Source organism: Periplaneta americana, chromosome 1, assembly GCF_040183065.1.
Source record: "Periplaneta americana isolate PAMFEO1 chromosome 1, P.americana_PAMFEO1_priV1, whole genome shotgun sequence".
NCBI classification, from domain to species: Eukaryota; Metazoa; Arthropoda; class Insecta; order Blattodea; family Blattidae; genus Periplaneta; species Periplaneta americana.
In genome coordinates this window covers 53,807,991-53,831,717 of record NC_091117.1, presented here as the reverse complement: position 1 = coordinate 53,831,717, position 23,727 = coordinate 53,807,991, and the positions used below count along the sequence as shown (strand labels likewise).

General features: G+C 35.4%; 1 protein-coding gene across 4 annotated transcripts in view; it reads left to right on the top strand.

Moving 5' to 3' along the window:
- The window catches only part of Ubr3 (Ubr3 ubiquitin ligase), a 196,580-nt gene that overhangs the window by 20,827 nt on the left and 152,026 nt on the right, over window positions 1-23,727 (top strand). For all 4 annotated transcript variants that reach the window (XM_069820170.1, XM_069820155.1, XM_069820162.1 and 1 more), the window contains exons 7-9: window positions 1,723-1,902; window positions 5,453-5,679; window positions 9,389-9,544. In XM_069820170.1, the coding sequence (XP_069676271.1) occupies window positions 1,723-1,902; window positions 5,453-5,679; window positions 9,389-9,544 (563 nt within the window). The remainder of the gene's footprint in view (window positions 1-1,722; window positions 1,903-5,452; window positions 5,680-9,388; window positions 9,545-23,727) is intronic.

Here is a 23,727-nt window from a genome sequence, read left to right as displayed (position 1 = left end):
CAATATTGGAAGTAGAGAAATAAATATTGCTGTGAGATTGACTTTACAAGTACTGATTAGTGGTACACTTTATACACTATGTCTCGTCTTTGTTGTGTACTACTACATATTAACAATCTTTCATTGTAATATTTAATCCACACTAAAATACTGCTTCAAAGTAGAATTTTTTTTTTTTTTTATTTTTTTTATTATACAATAGCAGTTACTTAGGTTTGTTGCATCATTCACTCAAAGAGGTTGTCCATGATTCTATTAAACAAGACTTAGCTACTTCTGAACCTTTGCTTCAGCTCTTTCTTGCTTTCTCCTCAGTTTCTCAAAGCCATTGATGACAATTTTAACATTTTTACGGCAGTACATTACTCCCATACTTTTGGTTTTTAGAATATCATATAGTGAATTATGATACAGAGATGGGGTCCTGTTAGGCTGACCAGACGTCCCCGATTTCTGGGGATAGTCCCTGGTTTTGAGTTGCTGTGCCCGGGGAGCAAATGTCCCCATTTTTGTCCCCGGAAATTAATTTGTCCCAGAAGTTTTGATTTTGTTTCAATAACATTTTACACGTAAATATTTAAGTATTGTGATGAAACTGCTGCGATTCATGCACATTTCTAAATGGTTCTCAGTATGAGACAGAAGAACCAGCGAGCACAGTATGAGATATTCTGTACACTTTGAGAAGAACATAGCATCTTTGTCTTTATTTGCATTGCGCAGAACTGCCGCAGTGTCCATTTTTAAGTAGTTAAAAAAATTAGGAGTTTTGTGACAAACCAACAGATGAAAAGTGGTCTGATGTTTTTCATCATTTAAAAAAAAAATTCCGTTCCATTTCAAAATCTTCTCAAGATAGTATCATTAATCATGTGTCTTTCAGCCAGTAATTCATCATTTGAAAGACTTTTTTTTCTACACAATGAACTCAGTCTGGACTGATGGAAAGTCAAGAATAAAAATTGAAACAGTTAAGTTGTTACAAGTGAAAACGACTTTCATTTCTTATGTAAAGAACTTAGTGTGAAGCTGTATGCGAATGAACAGATCCTTAAAAAGATATATTTTTCAGACAAGTACTTGTAAAATGTGAGTGTTAGAGTTCAGTGTGTACAATCTTATGTGAAAGACTTCCATGCATGCGTCAGTACTGAAACTGAATTCTTAATGGCTATAATTATGTATAGGAGTTACGTGTGTTTATGCATTTAATTAAAAAAGTTAAGATACTCTACAAATTTAGTGCACGAAGTTCTATTATTGTATCTACTGTTACATATATTTTGTGCAACATTTCAACGGAGAGTGACTAGATAAGCATTTGTGGTTTTTCTTGAAATTGCCGATGTCCCCTGCTGGACCATAGAAAATCTGGTCAGCCTAGGTCCTGTGGACTTCAAACACTCATCCCTATCTAAGGAAGTTAGCACAGTAAGCTTCAGGCTGCTGCACATGCCTCTGATCCTCCTCTGTAACAGAAAAAAAAAAAAAAATTATTCCAGACTGATTTCTCTACTGCTACTAATTCTAATTGTCTGGAAATGTGAGAGTCTTAACCTCCAGCTACCCTGCGGGCCTTCATGACCTGTAATTGGGGTACCTATACCTTTATGATAAAATGTCACAGTGTGTAGTCCATCTCCATTTCCGTAGATTCCAGAAAAATGTGCCACTAATGATGATAATGGTGACATGATAATAATAGCTTTTGTAATATTGCAGATGCTGACACAAACTTTCATTACGTAGTAGACTGTGGACGTAATGTGATGAAGGAACACTGTTACTGGCCTCTAGTTTCTGATCTAAATAATGTGCTGTCACACCGTCCTGTTGCGTTCAAGTTCATGAGTGATGACAACTTGCTGGAGATGTGGTTTGCATTCCTGTCAATGTTTCAAGGTGAGAATCTGAAAGTTTAACTCCTTTCACATGTTATTGTAATATTTGACCGCATTTCTTGAATTATTAATTACACCTTTTACAGTAAAACTTCTTTTATGTGTTTCACACTTAAGCATTTTTCACACTTATTATTTTTTTCTGAGGTCCTGGGAAAATTCCTATACTTTCTCTGTTAACTTTTTTCAGATGTACGTTTTCTGTTTATTAGTTTATTACACTTGTACGAACATATTAAACCTCTGGAGATAAGAAACGTCATTTATACATTCTACAGAGTGTTCGAGCGATAAGTACCGATTTATTTGTCAGCCAGTGGTTGAGCAACTGCTGGGCGGCCAGCTACCCCTCTCCCAGCATTCAATACCTCACGTAATGTTTCAGTGACCAGTCAGTCTGAGACTGGAATGCCTGCATAGAGAGGAGTTGTGTTCTGTTGTGTCGTACCGTGCTGCTCATTTAGTTACCACATGGAGATTGTAATGTGAGATATTCTGTGCTTGAATGTACATACGTTGTGAAAACTTATTGTACGAAAAAAAAAATTGTGTGGGGAAAACAAGGCGAAAATTAAGAAATCATTTTCCAGTCTGCCCAGTTCCGATCGGGAGACCAAGAAAACAATTAGTGAAAAATTTTATGGAAAAAGGATGTGTAATTGACGGAAAAAAACAACCATAAATGTGAACAATGGTTTTTTATAGCAATGTGAACTTTGTATAGCGAAAAATGATCAAAACTTCCAGCAGCTACTGTCATGAGGGTGAGTACAAAATTCTGTAATTAATATAACATATGATAATTAATGTTAAATACAACATAATGTGATGCTATGTTGGAAGATTCTGGTTGCGTCAGGGAGTTGCGCACGCATCTAGTAAGAAGGAAGGTGCTGGGAAATGGAAACTCGAGCTTCAGTAGGCGCTGTAGCGCAGCACGGAGCGAGGGGAAAGAACTGCAGTGACAGTGGAGAGAGGAGGGGAAACATCTAGAAGTGTATTCCTCTCGAAGGTTCAGAAAGCCACGCGAATCGAAGATTCCAGATGTTACGGTTTAATAAATAAAAGTGAGAAGCAATCGCGGATCAGTTAGGTAGTCTTCAGTCAGCTTTCAAGTCTTGTCTTGGACAGTGGCGACGTATCCTGAGGATCTGAGTTCGACGTGCAGTGAACTTGAGTGAGTGCATAACTGTGGCAGTGGCCAGGCGAGGGCGACGTATCTGGAGGATCCGAGTTTGATGTGCAGTGAACTTGAACAGTGAGCGTGAGCTAGAAGAACTAGCCAAGGCAAGCGAATTGTGAACTGAGAACTTACAGTTTTGTTCTGCACTTAGTGCTTTGTAAACATTAATTGAAATTAGGAGTACATTGTTGTTCTTCTCAATAATACACGTGTATTGTCATTATCGTCGTGTGGAGTGCAATAACGACTATTGTGTTGCTGTGTTGAGTGGAGTACCCATTGTTGTAGGGTAAATTATTGAGAATAAAAGTCACATTGTTGACAGGTGTGTGGTGGCAAAGTAAGAATAAAAAGTCACAATATTATGGTTAATAAGTATGCATTTAAGTTTTAAATCAGTGAAGTGCCATGAGTTTAAGGGCCTAGTTGCCAGTGGTTGCTCAAGCGCCGTACCACCCAGCGGCTGAAGAATAAACTGGTACTTTTCGCTAGAATGCTCTGTATATCAATTTTGCCTTGAAACTGTAAGAATGCGAAAATACAGTATATGTTTATTGTTAAGATGTGGCCCACTTGGGAAAAAGTGGAAATTCAAAGCTGCCCATGCTTTCTTTCAACAATCTTGTGCCCTTTAATGACCCTGTTACTGCTTTGGAAACAGAGAAATGTTTCATAACATATCACAATGTAAATTAACAAATTATGGAACAGTTATCACAATTTGAAGGCATGGTTTATTCCTTAGGAGCAAACCGTCCAAAATAAGTGACTTGTAAAATAATCACATGTTTACTAAACGAAGATCACATAGAAAAAACAAGTTAAATCAATTTCGTTCGATTTTCTGGATTGGAGTTTTGAAATGTAATATATCAGTCAGCTTTGGCTCTAAACAGTTAAGATGTTCTACAAATAATCTTACATTCTTCAAGAATATGTATAAATTTGAGTTCTGTATTATAGACTCAAAGATATTTAACTAATAATGAAATTCTAAATTCCTCTTGTGAAGATTTTACTAAATTAACTTAACTCGTTCTTTCCATAGTTGTAGTTTTCAAATGCTATTTCAGATGGTATTAACCTTTTCGCTGCTTAGACCTTCAGAGTAATGGCGGAAAAATTCATTACGTGTCCTTGCGTCGACCATCACTCTGACAGCGCGGGTGACACAATAGAAACAAGCTTCCAAAACATAGAATGGAATCTCTGAACGTGATTTTAACTCATAATTTAGTTTGATATGTTAAGAATATATTCCCCAAGTTTCATAATATATATACGGTATTGAACCTACAAAATAATTTGTGAAAAATAAGCAGTTAAAAGGTTGAATGGCATTTCAGTTGTATGTTTTTCTCATTTATGTGTTTTTTCTTCAGAATCCCATAAAAACGTATAAATGAAGTTTTACTGTATAATATTAAAATGTATCAGAATTTAAAAAATAATTTGTTCAACCAAATCAGTATTTTTAATATACAGCTGTAGCTATAAAGGTAAAGAAGTCTCTTTCTTAAGGTACGGGCATTGATTGAAATATTATATTTTTGTCTTAATTAGAGTCCAGTTTCTCTAAGACAAAGCAATAATGAAGTTGGTTTTTTGTTCTTTGACTTGATATTGATAGTACCATATTCAAATTATTGTTTTAATGCGTTAAAAGTGAATTGTACTGACTTGAATCTTGAAAATACTATAGCCCTGTACTGTAGAATATTTAATTTTATTATCACAAGAACCTGCGCCATGGCGTCATGGTCTAAGGCTTCCTGCCTAGGACTCGCATTACGGAATGCGTGCCGATTCGAGTCTTCATGGGGGAAGAAATTTTCTCATGAAATTTCGGCGAGTATACGAGATCGGTGCCCTTCCAGCATCGTGATGCACTTGGGAAGCTATGATAGGTAGCGAAATCCGGTTGTGAAAGCTAGCTATAACGACTGGGGAATCATCGTGCTAACCACATGATACCTCCATTCTGGTTGGATGATTGTCCACTTCTGCTTCGGCATGTGAACGTGAGGCCAGCAGCCGCTGCTCGGTCTGGGCCCTTCAAGGGCTGTGGCGCCATGAATTATTATTATCACAAGTTACTACAGTAATTTAATTCATTAATTGGTGTCGTATTTTTGCGAGAAATGATGTATAGGGAGTAGAATAAATTCAATTTTTCTGGGAAAAAAGTCCACAAAGAAAGAGAGAAATAAAAATAATTCTATATGGTATGTATTCAGAGGTAACAAATATAAAAGTAATTATATTTTTCGATTTCGTTGTATAAAAATAATTTCATGAAAGTCCTTATTTTTATACTGTGAATGAAATTCTGTGTAGAATTGTGTTTTAAGATTCTGTACATTTTCAGGTATGAATGTGAACATCCGAGAAATGTCTCAGCATGTTGAATTTGAACCCAACACTTACTATGCAGCATTTTCGGCTGAACTAGAGGCAAGTGCTTATCCCATGTGGGCATTGGTGTCGCATTTGTCAGATTCAAGCACTGTGGAACTGACTCGGCGAGTTCTCAATAGCTGCCAGATAGCACTACAAGACTGGCTGGATGCAATACATTTTACTCATCCTCATATGGTAAGAATTTACCTTTCAATTTAATTTCTTATTATTTACGAGTGTTGGAAAGAAAGTTGTTGTTGTTGTTTTCTAATGCCAGGCATTTGACAATAAAGTCATTTGACCTCTTGCACTCCAATATTTTTCAAAGATATTATCATGAACAGCCACTGAAGCACATTTTTTGAGGTGTTCCGAATCCATTTCTTGGTTTGAGTTGCACAATGGGCAGTTAGGGGACTGATATATTCCAATTCTATGCAGGTGTTTGGCCAAACAATCATGGCCTGTTGCCAATCTAAATGCAGCTACAGACGATTTTCGTGGTAAATCGGGAATTAACTGTGGATTTTGATGCAGAGAGTTCCATTTTTTCCCTTGGGATTGTGTTATCAAATTTTGTTTGTTGAAGTCTAAGTATGTAGATTTAATAAATCTTTTCACAGAGTAATACGTAGATTTAGTAACAGGTCTGTAAGTAGCAGTGCTGCCCTTCTTTGCTAAAGCATCCACATTCTCGTTTCCCAGGATTCCACAATGGGATGGTACCCATTGGAATACAATTCTTTTATTGAGTGATATTAATTGAGAGAGCATTTTATTTATTTCTGCTGTTTGAGATGAAGGTGTGTGTTTAGAGACTATTGATAGAATAGCTGCTTTGGAGTCTGACAATATAACTGCATTTTTAAATTTACTGATGTGGCATAGAAGATTCCTGACACTTTCACTGATTGCAATGATTTCACCATCAAAACTTGTTGTTCCATACCCAAGAGATCTATAAAGTGAGAAGAGACAGCACGTAACACCTGCACCGGCACCTTGTTCTCTGGAGATCAAGGATCCGTCAGTGTATAAATGAAGCCAGTTTTGTGGAGGGTATCTAATATTAATTGTCTCTAAAGACAATTGTTTTAGTATTTCAGTGTTTACTTCTGATTTCAGTATTTCTTCTGTTAAATTTAGATTATATTCCATATTTAATAGAGTTAAAGGGTTTGGTTTAATTTGTAGGTTTTCTTTTAAATTCGGGATATTGATTTTCTGTTTTAATTCTTGAACAATGGATATGAAACTTTTTTCAGTTTTCAATCTACAGAGAGGACTGTATGAATGCCAATTGTGTCCTGGTAATCTAATAAGTTTTTCATATTGAATCAGTGCTTTTTCTTCTATTGTCATTTTGATACTGTTAATATTAGTGAGGAATCTCATAGAATCTATTGGAGTTGTTTTGATTCCACCAGTAATGAGTCTGAGAGCTTGGTTTTGAACATATTCTATTTCGTTTATGAAAGGTGAAGTAATTAAAATTTCTCCGCAGTATGTCAGCACTGGCTGTATAAACATTTTGTATGTAGTGTTCAAAGTATTCCTAGAGCATCCCCATTTCTTTCCTGCTAGTCTTTTTAGAAGGGAGAATCTTTTACGAGCTTTTTCAAAAATGTATTTCAAATGGTTGCTCCATGTTAACTTACTATCGAAAATAACTCCAAGATATTTGGATTCATAAGTCCTAGGAAGGTGTTGGCCATTGTATTAGATATTGAATTCTCTTTCTTTTTTACCAAGTGAAAATATTTGGTAGTTACTTTTGCTTAAATTGAGTGTCATCAAATTTGATGTATTCCATTCATGTAATTGATTTAGAGCTTTAAGAGCAGAATTTTGAATTTTGTCTCTATGTCTGTAAGATCCGGAAGTCCACAAAACTATATCATCTGCAAATAGTGCTGTTGGAAAGAAAGTAGCCTAGAGGAATGTCATACATAAGCTAAGTTGAATAAGCCATTTCTCTTAGAAATATTTCTTGAGTTTTTTCTAAGATATATTCAGTAATAAATGTTTTTTAAAAAAATGTTTTTTTTTTCTAAATTGTTTGCTTTGACCTATAATTTCATAAATATATAAATTGTTTCAGAAGTTAAAGACTTAATGAATACTGTTTTATTCAGCAGTACTATGGCAGTAACGGCTAACAAAACAGGGAACTTTCGTCAAGATATTTGGTACAAAACCGTAAATACTAGATTGTCAATACTATCTGGCGACATACGGAAGGCCAAGCTGGTCGCTTGGTGGGGGTAAGACAGGCAAGTGGGGGCAGAGGTGGAGGGAACACTCAAGCTCGGCCTTCCGTATGCCACCAGACAGTACTGTATTTGACACTGAATGTAATCCTGTCCCTGTTTTTACAAATTTCGAAAAAAAAAAAAATTGCCATAGAGATGATGTGTACTTTCTCATGTTTTTTTACATGTTTGCAACATATTGAGAATGATATTATCGTTTATAGTTTATTTTGTGGAAATGCCATTTTAAAGACATACATTAATTAAATTGTTTCCTATGCACCCCATATTTTCTGGACTGCACACAAAAACATTTTTATAATAATTTATCAGTTATAGAAATTAAGTACAGTAGTTTATGTAATTAATTTCGCTCAAATTCACGTATTATAGTTATTCTTTTATTACAAATAGTACGAAAGAACTACATATGACTATGTACTATTGAATACATACAAATGAATATAGTACATATTGCTCTTCTGAGATTGTCAGAGAGCAAAACATTGTTCCTGCAGAAGGTTCCCTTGGCTACAAGTAAGGGCATGATGAGGTCCCTGTACATTTTAGCCATCAGGTGACATATCTAAAAACGTCCACGCCTGTGGAGTAACGGTTAGCATGTCTAGCCACGAAACCAGGTGGCCCAGGTTCAATTCCCGGTTGGGACAAGTTACCTGGTTGAGGTTTTTTCCGGGGTTTTCCCTCAACCCAATATGAGCAAATGGTGGGTAACTTACGGTGTTGGACCCCGGACTCATTTCACCGGCATTATCACCTTCATCTCACTCAGACGCTAAATAACCAAAACTGTTGATAAAGCGTCGTAAAATAACCTACTAAAATAAAAAAAAGACATATCTAAATCTTATATTTCCCGAATGATAGAATGGCTGTAGTGGTCACTTGCATTGGCCACTCTCTAGGGGATGGAAGGAAGGGAAAGTGTACAAAAACAAAATGAACGTAAGGGACGAATTTGTCGTTTACATAATGAATAGTGCTGCCCTCATAAAAGAATAACAAGACAGCCTCTAAAGAGCAACACTTATTGTTGTTAACAGAGTGGAAAAGTACATTGAAGTCAGTGGTGGAATTTTTTAATAATACCATGTAAATAAGCAATAAATATAATCATTAAGTCATTTGTCTTTCCTTCTTGCTACTTGTAACGCTTGTTATGCATAACATTCAAACAGCTAGATCTCCACACCCATTGAAAATTGGAGACATGTTTATAGTATGAACTTTTTTTATTCAAAATAGTCTATATTACAACACCCTAAAATACTTACTTTTCCTCCTGAAACATCCAGTATAATGAGAAAGTATGTGTCATTTTTGTGACACCAAGTTTTTAACCTACAACACTGCTGTTTTTTTTAAGGCCATGGTTAATCTGCGGCCACAGCCATGTTATGAGTTCATGATCGGTAAATTGCTTTGGTCTCTTTACTGACTCAGCATGTATGATAGCAATTCTAAGACGAGGGTTAGTTGCTGAAGACGAAAAATCGGAGGTGGAAATAAATGAAATGAATTCTTTCAAAGAAGAAATCTATAGGCTATGTAGTTAAAGTTTCTGCACTTAATAATTACTGTTATAACAGAAGCTGCATTAATAACATATAAATACTTCTCTTTGTCAACAGAATGATAGCCTTCAAGTGTCTTTTCATCTTCCGCTGCATCGTTACTTGTCAGTATTCATGTGCCAGGCAATCAAACATCAGGGTCTCAGTTTGAAGGACGTTCTGCCACCTAGGGATGTGCTTATGCTTATCATGATGCATCCACTCCGTGTCCAGGTAGGACTGATAATATTTAATATTTATGGTGCAGGGTCTTGCTAGTCTAATCTTCATTCCATACAAGAAGACTTCACATGTAAATGCGCGTGTCTGGAACCCTTTCTATTGGCTGCAGGACAAAGAACCTCTTTATAGTGCCTAGAACACGACGTTAATTAGTTCCCTGTCTGGAAGCATGCCTGTTGTATATTTTCGAAGTCTTAATGACAAACTTAATATTTTTCTAAACACTAGAAGGAAATACCATATTTGAAGCGGTTGGAAGACTAATTAAGACTGTCATGAAAGAATGTGATTTGTGAGTGAGGTCGATAACTGAACATTTCAATGAATCGTGATAACATAACAAGGAGGTTGTGTAATGGTGAGTCACCACTCAAAACCCTAATCCAAACAGAGAGATGGAAATGGTGGTCAGCCAATCAGTTTCTGTTACTGTTTGCTCCTTGAACTATATCGTAACACTGTGTCGGTACTGTTTTGTATTAAATTGTGTGTTGCTAATGGCTTGTGTTATGTATAGTAATAGTTCAAGCTATAATTGTTAATCAGTTGCCAGTAATTCACGCCTGAAACATGAAGTCATAAGGGAATAACCTTTAGAAACAGTCTGTCACCTGACAATGGACACTTTATAATGTAAATACATTCTTATAAAAATTCCACATGCATTTGGTGCTTATGTTAGGTTGTCTGTTATGTCACGTCATCTGTTATTGCCCCACACATGTCGATGCATGCCTCATCATTTTCAGGCCAAAACATAGGACCAGTCAGCAATTGGGGGTGTGGAAGGATTTTGCAGTTTGTTGATATGTGGAATCTTATTGTATGGAATGGGGATTATTTATTATTGTTTGTGTATCAGTTGTTTTCTTATGTCTCGTGTAAGTTGAACGGACATGTCAGATCATTATTCTGCACATGAAGTTTGCATATAATTCTGAACAATTCTAAGATTCATTATTATGAAGGTCTTTCTTTTTTTTACTGCAGATTCTGTGTTCTTGACTTGTGATACTAGAAATTTCAACACAGATATTTGCTCTGCCTGAGTTGTCACATTTCTTAGTAGTCACTTATTTCTTTAAGTTTTCTTCTTTTATAAATTTATGACAGGTTATCATGGAAGCTACACATATTTATTTAATCATTATGTTGTCCTCAACATCATCTTATTTTCAGTTCGTGGATTAAAGATTAACTGACAAAACATTTTACATCTACTTTTAATTAAGTACATATATTATATGTATTAATAGCAAATTCTGAATTTTTTTGGTTGGGATGATGCGAGAATATTATAATATATAAGAACTAGGTATGGTAACTCAACTTTTACATTCAAGTGGGGGGGGGGGAAGCTGGATTCAACACTGGTTACAATACAACGCAAGTAAGTTTAATATATTTTCTCGTAAAAAAATTGCACCATCTGTCAGTTAATATTGTTTTGTATAATGAAAAACCCATAAAATTAATGATTGAAACCTGTTCAAAACATCAATTTACACATGTAAAAGTAGACATAGCAACACTGAAAAGACTAGAAACTACATATCTTGTTTTGGCTTTTCGAATTCATTGATGCTGTGTGTTCAGTGGCTCTAAAGGGCAATTTGGAGATTTCACTTGTCCTTGCGAATCCTGGAATGTTGGTGGAAAACATCTCTATTGTCTCCTTTTATCTGGAAAGCCCAGTTCGTTGGTATTTATAGAAATATTATGAGAGGGGGGGTGGGGAATCGTACAAAATATACAAAAAAAAAAGATTATTTTTATGAAATATGAAAATTGTACCAAAACATTATGAAATATAAAAAATTCTTTGACATTAATTAGGTGCATCGTGCACATCGTGAAAATCCTTGTTCCCATACTGCTAGCAGAAATGGTTTAGAATATGAAATTTCATATTTTGCCTGTGTCTGTTGATCACAGTATGTTCCATTAGGAGTAATGCACGTCTGGATTTTTTGCTGCATTGGTATTGTTTCTAATGCACTAAAAAGGTTGATCTTAATTATACAGTGAGATCAGATGAGGTGTGGACAGGAGCGACAGGGTTTTCACCGTGTGCTGCTGATGCACTCACTGTGGGAAACGGACAGTGTAGAATCACGGTGATACAACCATACAGGTTTCTGTAAATATTTTAAAAAGTGCTTTACTTACCAGCTTTATTGATGGAAATGCTGAAATTGGCCGCCTTCGTTGTCAACACATTTTTGGCACCTCTTTATGAAATGTTGTCTTAGAAGAATATTAAATGTGAGTCTATTAGTCTGTTATGAATATTACTCAGCATCCACTCACAAAATGCGTGCCTGAGTGAAGGATCACTCGGTTGAAGAGCATGTGTCATAGTTCAGCCCAGTACATCATTTGCTCCTGCGACACATTGGCTCGCAGAAGATACCTTATCTTTGGGAAAGAATCTCTAGAACCAAAAGATTTTGAACAGAGTTCTATATCTGGACTGTATATCTCAATCAAGATAACAGGGCTGATGAATCGGTATTAAATCATAAACATAGGTAACACAATAAGAGCAGTCAGCACGTCTGGCCGCGAAACAAGGTGGCTGGGTTCGAATCCCAGTTGGGACAAGTTACCTGGTTGAGGTTTTTTCCGGGGTTTTCCCTCAACCCAATACGAGCAAATGCTGGTTAACTTTCGGTGCTGGACCCCGGACATATTTCACCGGCATTATCACCTTCATTTCATTCAGATGCTAAATAACCTGAGATGTTGATACAGCGTCATGAAATAACTCAATAAAAAAAACATAATAAGCTTAAGGTTGCAATGCATCAGGAGTAATGACGAGTCTAATTGTGGAAAAAAAAATGTGTCATAGTTATTTTATACAGCTGTAACTTTAACAGTTTAGTAATTTTTTGCAGAGAGCCACAAGAAATTTGTACTTGTTCTGAAAGGAGTCTAAGTGATCTTCTAGGGGACTGTTCCAATTGTTGACCATTGTCATCTAATGTTTCTTCTGTGATAACCCTATGCTGTCTGTTTTGTTTCTTAGACTGAACATTTCCCATTGCCTGAAATTTATTATAAAGGTTAATGATTGTTGTATGTGATGAAATTTTTACACCCGGGAATTATGTTTCAAACCACCTTTGTACTTGGTTAGCAGACTGGGTTAACATGTATGAATCATAACTATATACACGTTATTCAGTAGTAAACATTTGATTAGCCATTACACAGTTTACACTAATTCAAACTTTAATTTTAAATGCACAAAAAATAGCGTATAATACATTGTAGTATGTAGAGTGTCACTTGCCAGTCATTTGGAGAGTGATAGTGATTCTCTAACATTGACACGAGCCAGGATGAACATGTGCATGCTTGCATCATTGTCTCTGCCATCCCACCGTTCTCTGCCATGAGTGCATCAGCAGCACACAGTGAAAACCCTGTCGCTCCTATCCACACCTCATCTATCACTCTGTACCAATATGATGATAAATGGAACAGTTGGTGGAATATCAGTAAGAGAAATGGTAATAACTCAAGAAAAACTGTCCAAAACACATTCCATATTCACCACAAATTCCACTGACTCTCAAGGATTCCAGCCTTGATATCCAACATTAAAGCCATGTATACTAAGTTACTTGCACATAATTTTAACGCAGACTTGTTAATCATGGAGGAATTCAGTTCGATGAATTTAATTTTTAATATTTTTGGTTTAGTGAGCTGTATTATGATTACCTGAAATTAAGTTATTTTCAAAAATTTAAACTGCCAGAGATTAATTAAAAGTGGCCATTTACTTCTGTCTCAAACATTGAACCTTAATCTAAATGGGGTTAACTCCCATTACTGGAAAATATGAGTGAAAATTCAAGTAATTTCGGATGGTATGCCTGGTTAGATGGTGCTCAGTATATAATATTAATCATAAACTTAATTTCTCGTTTTACAAGGCTAATGTCAGGACTGTGTAACAGTTTAAATATATGCATGATAATGACCTTAAACAAATCAACTTGTTACCTATTAATTGTAAGTTATGGATGTAGGAAGCAATACTCACTTCAGTAATACATCATTAACATTACTTTAAATAAAAGAAGCTAGAAAATTATAAATTATAGGTTGACAAAAATAACGGGTAATACTACAACCAAATGTAAAATGCAATACTTTTATGATTATGATTAAACCCAGTAATTTTAGCCTAACCACGAAATCATTTACTATTCTCTGTGTTTATTACAGATGTTAAAAGTAATTACTCATCACCTTAATGTGATCTTCATTCACGTCAGAGTTTCTTTTGAATGAAAACTGATTATTTTGAAATATTAGAAGCGTATTTTCATATTTTCAGTTTAAAAAATTTGTACCTTGTTTAGAAGCTATATGGCTGTTGTTATACAGGATTTATCACATACGATGCAATCGCTTGCCCACATCTCCCACAGCATGTCTATCGCATATGCCTAGTACAGTTGCCACATCATGACCCGGCTTGTCTCCCCAGAGTTGTGTATGAACTAAGAAGTAATATGACTAGATTAAGCTTACCTTTATTTACAGTGTGTGCTCAAAGTGACGTCCCTCTTCTGCTAGAGAAGCCTGGCACCTTTTGAACACATTATTGAATTTCAGCTGCTGAAATTGTTGAAATCACTAGCGGAATTTTTTTTATAATTCTTTGCTTACATCTTTTCTTTTAACATCCTCCAAAGATATAAATCACACGGATTTAGATCTGGGGACCAAGTATCCTGTCATCAAAAACACCTCTCAATTCTTCCATAAACTGATTGGCAGTGTGTGTTGTTGCGTTGTCTTGCATGAAATAACCATGGCTCCTTTCGTTAGGTGTTAGTTCTCTGATAAAAGGGTGCAGTATAAAGTTCACATCCCTATCAGAATTTATGGTTTCGTGGATAAAAAAAAGTGATCCAATATTTCGTGTTGCGCCAATTGCACACCACACTCCTGTTTCCACATCATGCAAAAGCTTTTGATATAACTGATGTGGATTTTCGGAACTCCAGTATCTATTGTTCTGTGAATTCACGTAACCTGATAAATGCAGCCAGGACCGATTTTAGGTATAGACAGTGCTAAAATTTGCCACAATTCAGAAAACAATAAATTACTGGAATCGAAATACATGCATCTTACTTGTGAATTATAAAGATTTCCTTCGCACTTTCTTCACAAAGAAAACATTGATGATGTCATCAAAGTTGATCTGATGAAACAAATCAGACTTGTTGCAAAGAAACATATCAAACTTATTCATTGTTGAAACAAAATTGATTTGTGAAAGGCAAGCTGTGGTTTATTTTTAAGCATTGGTTTTGTTGTTGGTAAGCTATAATTCAGTATTACAAGTATAATTTTCTCACTTCGATAGAAAGTATAAAGTAAACTGAAAAATAAACTCCAAATCTTTGCAGAAAAAAACCTTTCATATCGAATTATATACTGCACATGCTGAAAAGTGATTAAATAGTATTTTTGACGATATTATATTGCAAATATAACAGAGCTCTGGTTGCTATTCATAGCGATAAATAATAAACACATATCCAATTTGATTTTCAACAATGCATTCTTGTTTATACAAGTAGTTAAATGTAAGCAGTTTCATAGTATAATAACGTGATACCGACATTAGAATATAACTATGCAGCTTCACACTTTCTTTTTACTCTCTCCACGACCACAACAATGCGATAACAAACCAATATCCGACTTCCACAAGGTGTTCAAGAACGAAAAGATTTTAATTTGAGTTTGTGAGCAGATGCTACTGACACACCAGTCTGAAATACTAAACGAGGCAACAATTTCCTCGGACTTCTGAACATGGACCCGTCTCTTTAAATTTTTCTAGTAATCTGCATATTGTCGATTTATTGGAAATTTCAGTATAAAAGCAAACTGAAATTCCACATACGACTCTGTTCTTGCATAGTTTATCACAATAAACATTCGTTGCTCCTTAGTGTATAACATAATGAATGAAGCTGCACACAATAAGAATGAATAAACGTGTACTCAATCACACAGCAAACGAAACTGAACGAGGTTGAGTAATACACATTGTTTGTAGCTAAGGTGCCTGCAAGACTAATTTTGTTACCAGAAATGGGGGAGGCCACCAACTAGGCAGTCAGTGAGTGCTGCCTCCCTGCCAAGCTAATGCTTTCCAAGCAACGCTGGAGATCGCGAGTTGCGTCGTACATGAGAAACCCATTAGATATGTATGTTTATCTTTGGCAAAGTCACTTGAGTAGATGACATTTTCAACGAATTATGTATCCTGAAACAAAATGTGTTTTGTTATTTTGCTTCTAATGGTAATGGAAGTATTTTTGTCTCAGGTTTAAATATGCTGTGATGAATTGATTCTTATCAGCAGCTGTAATTCACACGTGACTTTATATTGAAATTCCTAACAGGAATGTAAATATTAGAAATTGGGATTTTTAAATAGTGTAAGAGGGGTTTACTTTCCGTATTTGTGCTTGTTTTTATAATAATAATAATAATAATAATAATAATAATAATAATAATAATAATGATAATCATAATAATAATAATAACTGAATAATTCAGGCACAGAATGCAATGCACTTTGAACTGTTCTGTCCCTGAGGAGGGGAAATTTCATACCTTTCTTTAATCAAGTGTACACTGCATAGATATTTGTGCTTTGTTTGTGCCCACTGCTGACTCCATTTTCTAAAAATCTTGGATTTATATCTTAATAAGAACTTAAATAATTAACAACATTATGAAACCTTCCCTAGTACAAAGGCATACTAGAATTCGCCTATACAAGACCTTGGCGAGACCTGTACTTTGTTACAGCAGTGAGGCATGGACATTGAGGAAGAAAGATGGAAGCAGAATAATGGCTAATGAAATTAAATTTATGAGATATACAGCGGGATATACAAAATGGGATCACAAACACAATGAAAATGTGATGGAAGAATTACAACTAGAACCTGTAATTAATCACGTAAAACATTATCAGAACAACTGGATAAATCATCTGCATCGCATGCATAGAAATAGAATCCCAAAAGTTATGCTCCACTATCGTCCAAACGAGAAGAGATCTCTCGGTCGTCCAAAATAGCGCTGGATTGAAAATTCAACTGTGAGATCGTAACAGGCCATTTGGCCTAATAGAAGAAGAAGAAGAAGAAGAAGAAGAAGAAGAACTTAAAATTAAGCTTATAGCCACATGCATCAGTATCGGTTAAAAAAATAGTAACCATGGATTATGAAAGCACAGTTAAAAAGTAACCATGGTTAAAATGTAATTTCTTTGAACCATTCATAACCATCATTTACTTAATCATGGTTAGCTGTCACCTCATTTAACCAGGTAAAGTCTGTGAAACTACATTGTTTCTACAAAATGATGAAAGGAAAGTATCCATACCTCTGCAAAGATGATAGTCAATGTCTAAAAACGACTGAGCTTACTCTGTTCTACATTGAAACAAACATATACATTTTCGCGTTGCATTAGTTTGCCTTAGGGCACTATTATATTTGCGGGTTGCATTTCTTTGTTTTTCAGTGTTATCAATCAATCTTCTTAATGTACCCAGCTGTTTGCTGACAACATAAAGTCCACTATAGTCACTGTAGTCTATTCAGTTCTTGTTTTTCATGAGAAATGAGGAGTAGGTTAGAATCATGCAAAAAAAGCGAAAATAAATATCCCAATGTGAGTCTCAAGTAGAGTCGGGCAAACAGCCTCTTACTCCCGCTCGTTCTCGCAGGCGATACTAGCTGGCTGATAACGCCAGTTCCGAGAATCGTATTCTCGAGATCCCCACTCTCGGGCACGAGGAATACCGGGTCCCGGCCTGTTATTGCACGGTCGACTTGTTATGAAATGCGTACACTGACTGCTGGCTTAATTATCGCTCATCACAACAACTCGTGACTCTTATTGAAATGTTAATGTTCATAAAGTGTGTAGGCTACACAATAATACAACATATTATGATGACGACATTCTTGTAGAATTCACATTATTTTAATTAACTGTTGCCTTTCTCGGGAGACAAAATATTGCAGCATTTTCAGTATTTGCCTAAGCTCTTCAATAACAAGCTGTGATTGGATCTATAACGTGTTTTCTTGTTATCAGTATTTCGATCACATTGTTTTTATTCATTCAATAGTGTTTTTGAATACCGCTATTGTAATGGATATCACAAGAGTGTATATTTACAATAGTAAGTAAAACTTGTCCCCCTCCTTGGTCTCATCAAGATGGACCGGGTTCGATTCTCGGTCGTGAAGTCAGGGATATTTAATTCGGACCTCTTCACGGGGACTGGTTGTCTGTCCATTGTCCAAGTGTGTGTGATGTCTCGCATTGGCCCCCGAATACTCTGACCCAGTAAAGGGGGAAGTCCTGCAGTGTGTGCATGTGTTCAATATAGTTGTGGATCTAGGTACAATAAGCCTCAGGCTACGGTTCCGAAATTAGTAAAAATAAAAGCTAATTAAACAGTAGGTACTGGACAACAAATTACACGAACGATTTTACAATAAGAGTACATATTATAAAACAAAATGATATAATTTGAGTTAGTATGATTGACAATAAAATAATTAATACGGCAGTATAATATGTTAGAACACATAATAGAGTAATTAGGCATTCGAATTTCATCATTATGAAATAAAATGACATAAAAATAAATTGAGGTAGTAGAATATTGGCAATAAAAAAATAATTATAGGACGCATAGTAGACAAGCAAAGTATTCCAATTTTTTCACATGAAATAAAACGTTACAAAATTAAATAAAGTGAGATAGTATAACTGGCAATTTAAAATCATTAATAATAGGAATTTAAATGTTAAAACTTATAAAAGACAAATTATGGTTTCAAATTATGTCATTACAAAATTAAATATTACAACATTAAATTATTTGAGATAGTATAATGACAATTTAAAATCATTAATAATAGGAATATAAATGTTCGAACTCATAAAAGACAAATTATGGTTTCAAATTATGTTATTACAAAATTAAATACTACAAAATGAGATAATTTGAGATGATAATTTTAAATATTTAAGATTTGAAAAAGTGTACTATTATAAATAAAGTAAAACCAACCCCATGACATGCCAAATAGGTCTAGAGGATGGCGAGAGGTTAAGGCCTCCACCTTTACAGACACTCGGCATTTAATGGCAGTAGGGGTGTCAGTCCTACGTGCTCGCCGCCTTTACCCCCCAATGAAGTACTAGTATGTCTCTAGTAGGCCTACTCATTTCTGTTAGAGATTGAGTAGACGTCAGGGCCATAGTGCGGCTGGAAGGATTAGATCAGTGGAAAAATCCATGACCCCATCGGGAATCGAACCCGCGACCTTCCGGCTTGAGCGTTACGCCTTAACAGCGACGCTACCGTGCGTTTATTTACATACAGTAAATACTAGTCTTTAATTCACGAATTTATAGTATTACCGTGGATTATATTAATTTGTCAAAATGAAATATTATAACTAAAGAACAACTTCCTTAACTTTCTTAAAAATTCATACCTGAAAATTTATCCAACATGCACTTGTTTTGTCATTTACAATCTTTCCCACTAATTTGTAGGTTCCATCCGCTAATTTACTCCTCACGGTTTCTTTTGTATTAGACTGCATTGTATTTAGCAAGCGCAACTCATCACCACGTATAGCATACTGGGTAATGAGTGATCTCTACAGAGTCTACACTACATAAATAGCTTGAGATATCGATGACATTTGCTCTTGAGCATATTGTCCAATCTGCGAAAAAATGTGACGGCTGTTATCATCTCACATCCAAGTTGACCCGTTTTAACCCAAGTAACCATAACACAGATACCTGTCTCCATACGTCCTTATTCCCCGAAGGTTATACAGTTTGTGTTGAAATCGAAGTGAGATGTACTATGTTATACTTGAGATTAATTTTGTGTTTGATTGATTGATTGATTTCACAAGGGCTGGATCCAGGATGGATCCTTGCACTTAGGCCAGTTAGGCCCATTGTATTCCCTATATGCGATGATTGCCTAACAATAAGTCCGAAAGATGGCCCGGGTGGCATCAGTGTATCGACTGACAAGCACGCCATCCTTCTTGTACCTTGCAGGCAAGGTCCCATAATCTACTAACAAGCCCAAACCCGGGGCCCGGAGCTTCAAGCTCTTACAACCTCGGTAAGCATCAGAAATCCGCACTACTCCTGGATATCATTCCAGCCTCTTTTTGACTATTACAGATGATAAGTGAAATGAGAGAGGGTGGAGTGTATTGGTGGGATGAATGAGAGAAACGGGAGTAACCTGAGGAAAACCATTTGCAACGTCTATTTTATCCACCACAAATTCCATCCAGACATGACCGGGGTGTGAACCCGAACCACCTAAATTAGTGGTACTCATTAGCAATTATTGAAGAGCCAACATTGAGAAAATGGTTATTTTCCGAGAGCCACAATGCATTTCATAGTATTGAAGCTTAACAAAATACGTGGATTTATTATTATTATTATTATTATTATTATTATTATTATTATTAGTAGTAGTAGTTATTTAATAATTATAATAATAATAATAATAATAATAATAATAATAATAATAATAATAATAATAGTAGTAGTATGTGATTGGTGTTTCTCAAAATTAAGGGCGAACTTTGCTACTCTTCTGCAAAATCAAATCAATAGTACGAGAAGGTTGAATTGTTATTTAATCTGTAATCTGTTTTTAATTTCCAAATTTTGAAAATAAAGTGTAACATAGGCCTACAACTGAAAGACACTCCTTCAACAATATCCGCACCTGTAAATGGCTTAATTTCTGCTACGTGATACGATACCGTAGTTTCCCCTAACTATGGTCCACATTTGTCACATTTTTCTTTGTATATTCAATACTATTCATCCAGATTAAATGAAATTTTGGTTTCGGACTCTTGCAAGTGTGTATTAAATAAATATTGACATATGTGTTTAAAATTATTTAATTACAAGTGTTGAAAAAATAATAAGCATTGGTACATAGTTGTATTCTGAGTTGCCCAACTATGGTCCAATCAAATATTCATGCTTGAAAGCATGAATGGACTATAGATGGAGCTGTAATTATTCGTAAATCAATAAATTGAGTTTCTAATTTAAGGGTAGAAACATAATCTAGCACAGAAATATTAAAAATAAATGAAAAGTACATGGATTCTTTTTATTAGTACACATTGCATAAACACACAATAAACAAGTGAAATCTGAAAGTCATTTTCCTGCAATAATGAACAACTACACTCACCGGCAAAAATACCGGGCCACCTAAAGATTCTCAATTTTTTTTATGAGGTGAGAATCAGAAAACCCATTATGAAATGAAGAAAACATTGCTTCCCAGAAAAAAAAAAAAACTCTTTTTTATTATCACTTGCACTATTATTTTCAACGGTAAACAATGGATATAATTAAAAGGTGTAAAAACTTACAAATTGTTTCAATTTTCTTCCAAATGTTCAACTGATTTTGTGGCCACACAGATGTTACTAATAGCGGATATTGCCTCCCCTCAGTAATTGTCGCTTCTTACTATACATGAAACAACAGCTCCATTGTTCTTCACTTCCAAAACTTTTCCTGGCCACAATTCCTCCTCATAAGTAACTACCATATAACTATGTGCCTTTAGCATTATTTTAAAAGATTTCGTCTTCTTTTCCACATCTGACTCACTGTCTGTAAATATGGAGAGTACACCGGAAACATCATAATCTGTATCCAATTCAATTTCATCGCTCTCATAGTCACTTACAGGGACGGTTGTGATCCTTCTACCCTGAAGTTTTCGTTTTACCGGACCATTATTTGTGCTATTACCACTGATGCTGGCACAGTCTGTTTCTTTATTTACTGGACTATAATGTTAAATGGTGTTTTAGAATATACTGAGATACCGTATTTGCAGAAGTAAATAATCAAATTGTTCACATTTCATTAAAACAAATATTTCAAAATGAAATACAACTATGGTCCACGAAAAATTGTGGTACATAGTTGAGGACTGACTTCTAGCCTTGAGGTTAAATATTTTTCACGCAGAGTCCTTAACCTCTGCCAGTGTAATTTTTACGTGAAAGTAAAAACTATATAGCCAGGTTTAATTGTACAAACACTCATATATCTATAATTTACCAGTTCTACAGAGGAGAGCTTAATAAAACAGACAAACACAAACAGAATGATTTCATGTCTTCACACATTCAATAGAACGCTGCACACTGACATTGTTAAGCATCCATATCATTGCCACGTGTAATGGTTGATAGAAGCATCTATGGGGAACATAATTCCATCACAGTGGCTCCTTAAATGGCAAACACCGAACTCTTGGGGGACTAAGTAGTACATAATGTGTTTTGGACCATAGTTGGGTGCCTGGACCATAGTTACGGGAAATTACGGTACTTTGGTTTTAGTTCGTTTTTACTGTATGTACAGTGGAATACATCGATTTCTGTTCAGATATCAGAGACATTTTTAATATTTTCAGCCTCCTGTTCTTGGATGAGAATATTTTGGACACTTCTTATCAAATTTTGAATGCATGCTATTGTAATATATATTAAGATAAACATGTTTACAACCTATTATTATATCAAGACATAATAGCACATTGGACATCATGACTATCCTTTTATAAAGAAAACAAATAGCTACGTGTAGTAGCTGAAAATCTTCATTGGCAGTAATGATACAGGGTAACCAAAGTTTTCTCCGGTTGCACATTATTACAGACATATATATATATATATATATATATATATATATATATATATATATATATATATAATAGTAATAGGCCTATTAGTTCAGGGCCGCAATAAATGTTTCTGAGTGCCGCAAGCGGGCCGCGGACCGCGTAATGAGTACCACTGGCCTAGATGGAAGGCCAGCCTCATGTTATACATACTATATTAAAATACCATTTAATACCATCCGTATAATAACGGGTTTTCATGCGTAGAAGGGTTCCGTACAAATTTTACGGAACAAACGTTTGAGTCATGAGTCCTGCGGCAATAGCTTCTTTGGTTAACTCGCCGTTATTCGAGAACCAGTCAAGATTTTGAGTGGCCATCACTTTTAAAAGTAATTTCCATCCTTTCTCAACTTTTCTGTCGCTTTGACCCCCCATCTAACGTGAAAAATAAAAACGTTTTCCGGTTACCAGAGGTGAAGTATCAAATGTCTATTGTGAACAGATCAATCTCCGTCGAAGTTAATATTTTTTTCTCACTTTTCAAAAAAGATTTTCAGTTCGATTTTTTTTTCTATGCTTTCCTTAGACATTGAGCTATCAATCCAAAAAATTATAGCGCGATTGATTAAGTATTATAGGAGCTACGACATGATATATATAGGACCGGGAAATGTATAAGCCAATGCTTCCTATAGAACCATGGCCCGAGCGATATTGCTTCCTTATCAGTACTACAGTCCCGTCTAGACCTCCGAGACTGTCGGGAATGATCTAGTATCGGTAATCTCGGGACCAAGAGAATCTCGTGTTCTCTATCAATGAGTCATTTGGCTACATTCGGTACGCGCTCACTAAGCGAGACTGTGGAGATTACGCAACCGAGAACGGGCGATAATATGAGGCAGTCTGCCCGACTCTAGTCTCAAGTATTGATAGATTTAATTACTAAATTTAAATATGAGGAATCCTTAATATGTTATATTAAAAAAAAGAGATGAAATAACTATAAAGAAAACAGATGAAGTTTAATAGGAATGTGTGTACAATCCAGGGCCCCAATTATATCAGGGATCCATCCATAACCTCTCTTCATTCAGCCTGCAACATAGGAAAAGAGATACTCGATTTATCCCCACTAAAATACTGAAAATATTAGTTGCATAGAATCGTAATGTAAACAACCAATTCATGGAAGAAATAAGACTATTTGTGGGTTATTTCAAGTGATCCATTTATTGCAGTAGAAATGACACAATATATTTTGATAAACGAAATCTCTTCTGAAATTTGTTGTCACGTAATTCCTCGTAAGAATTCTCTTTACATCAATAAAACGCCACACTCACCATCATCCCTATCCAAGTACAATGGTCTTCGAAA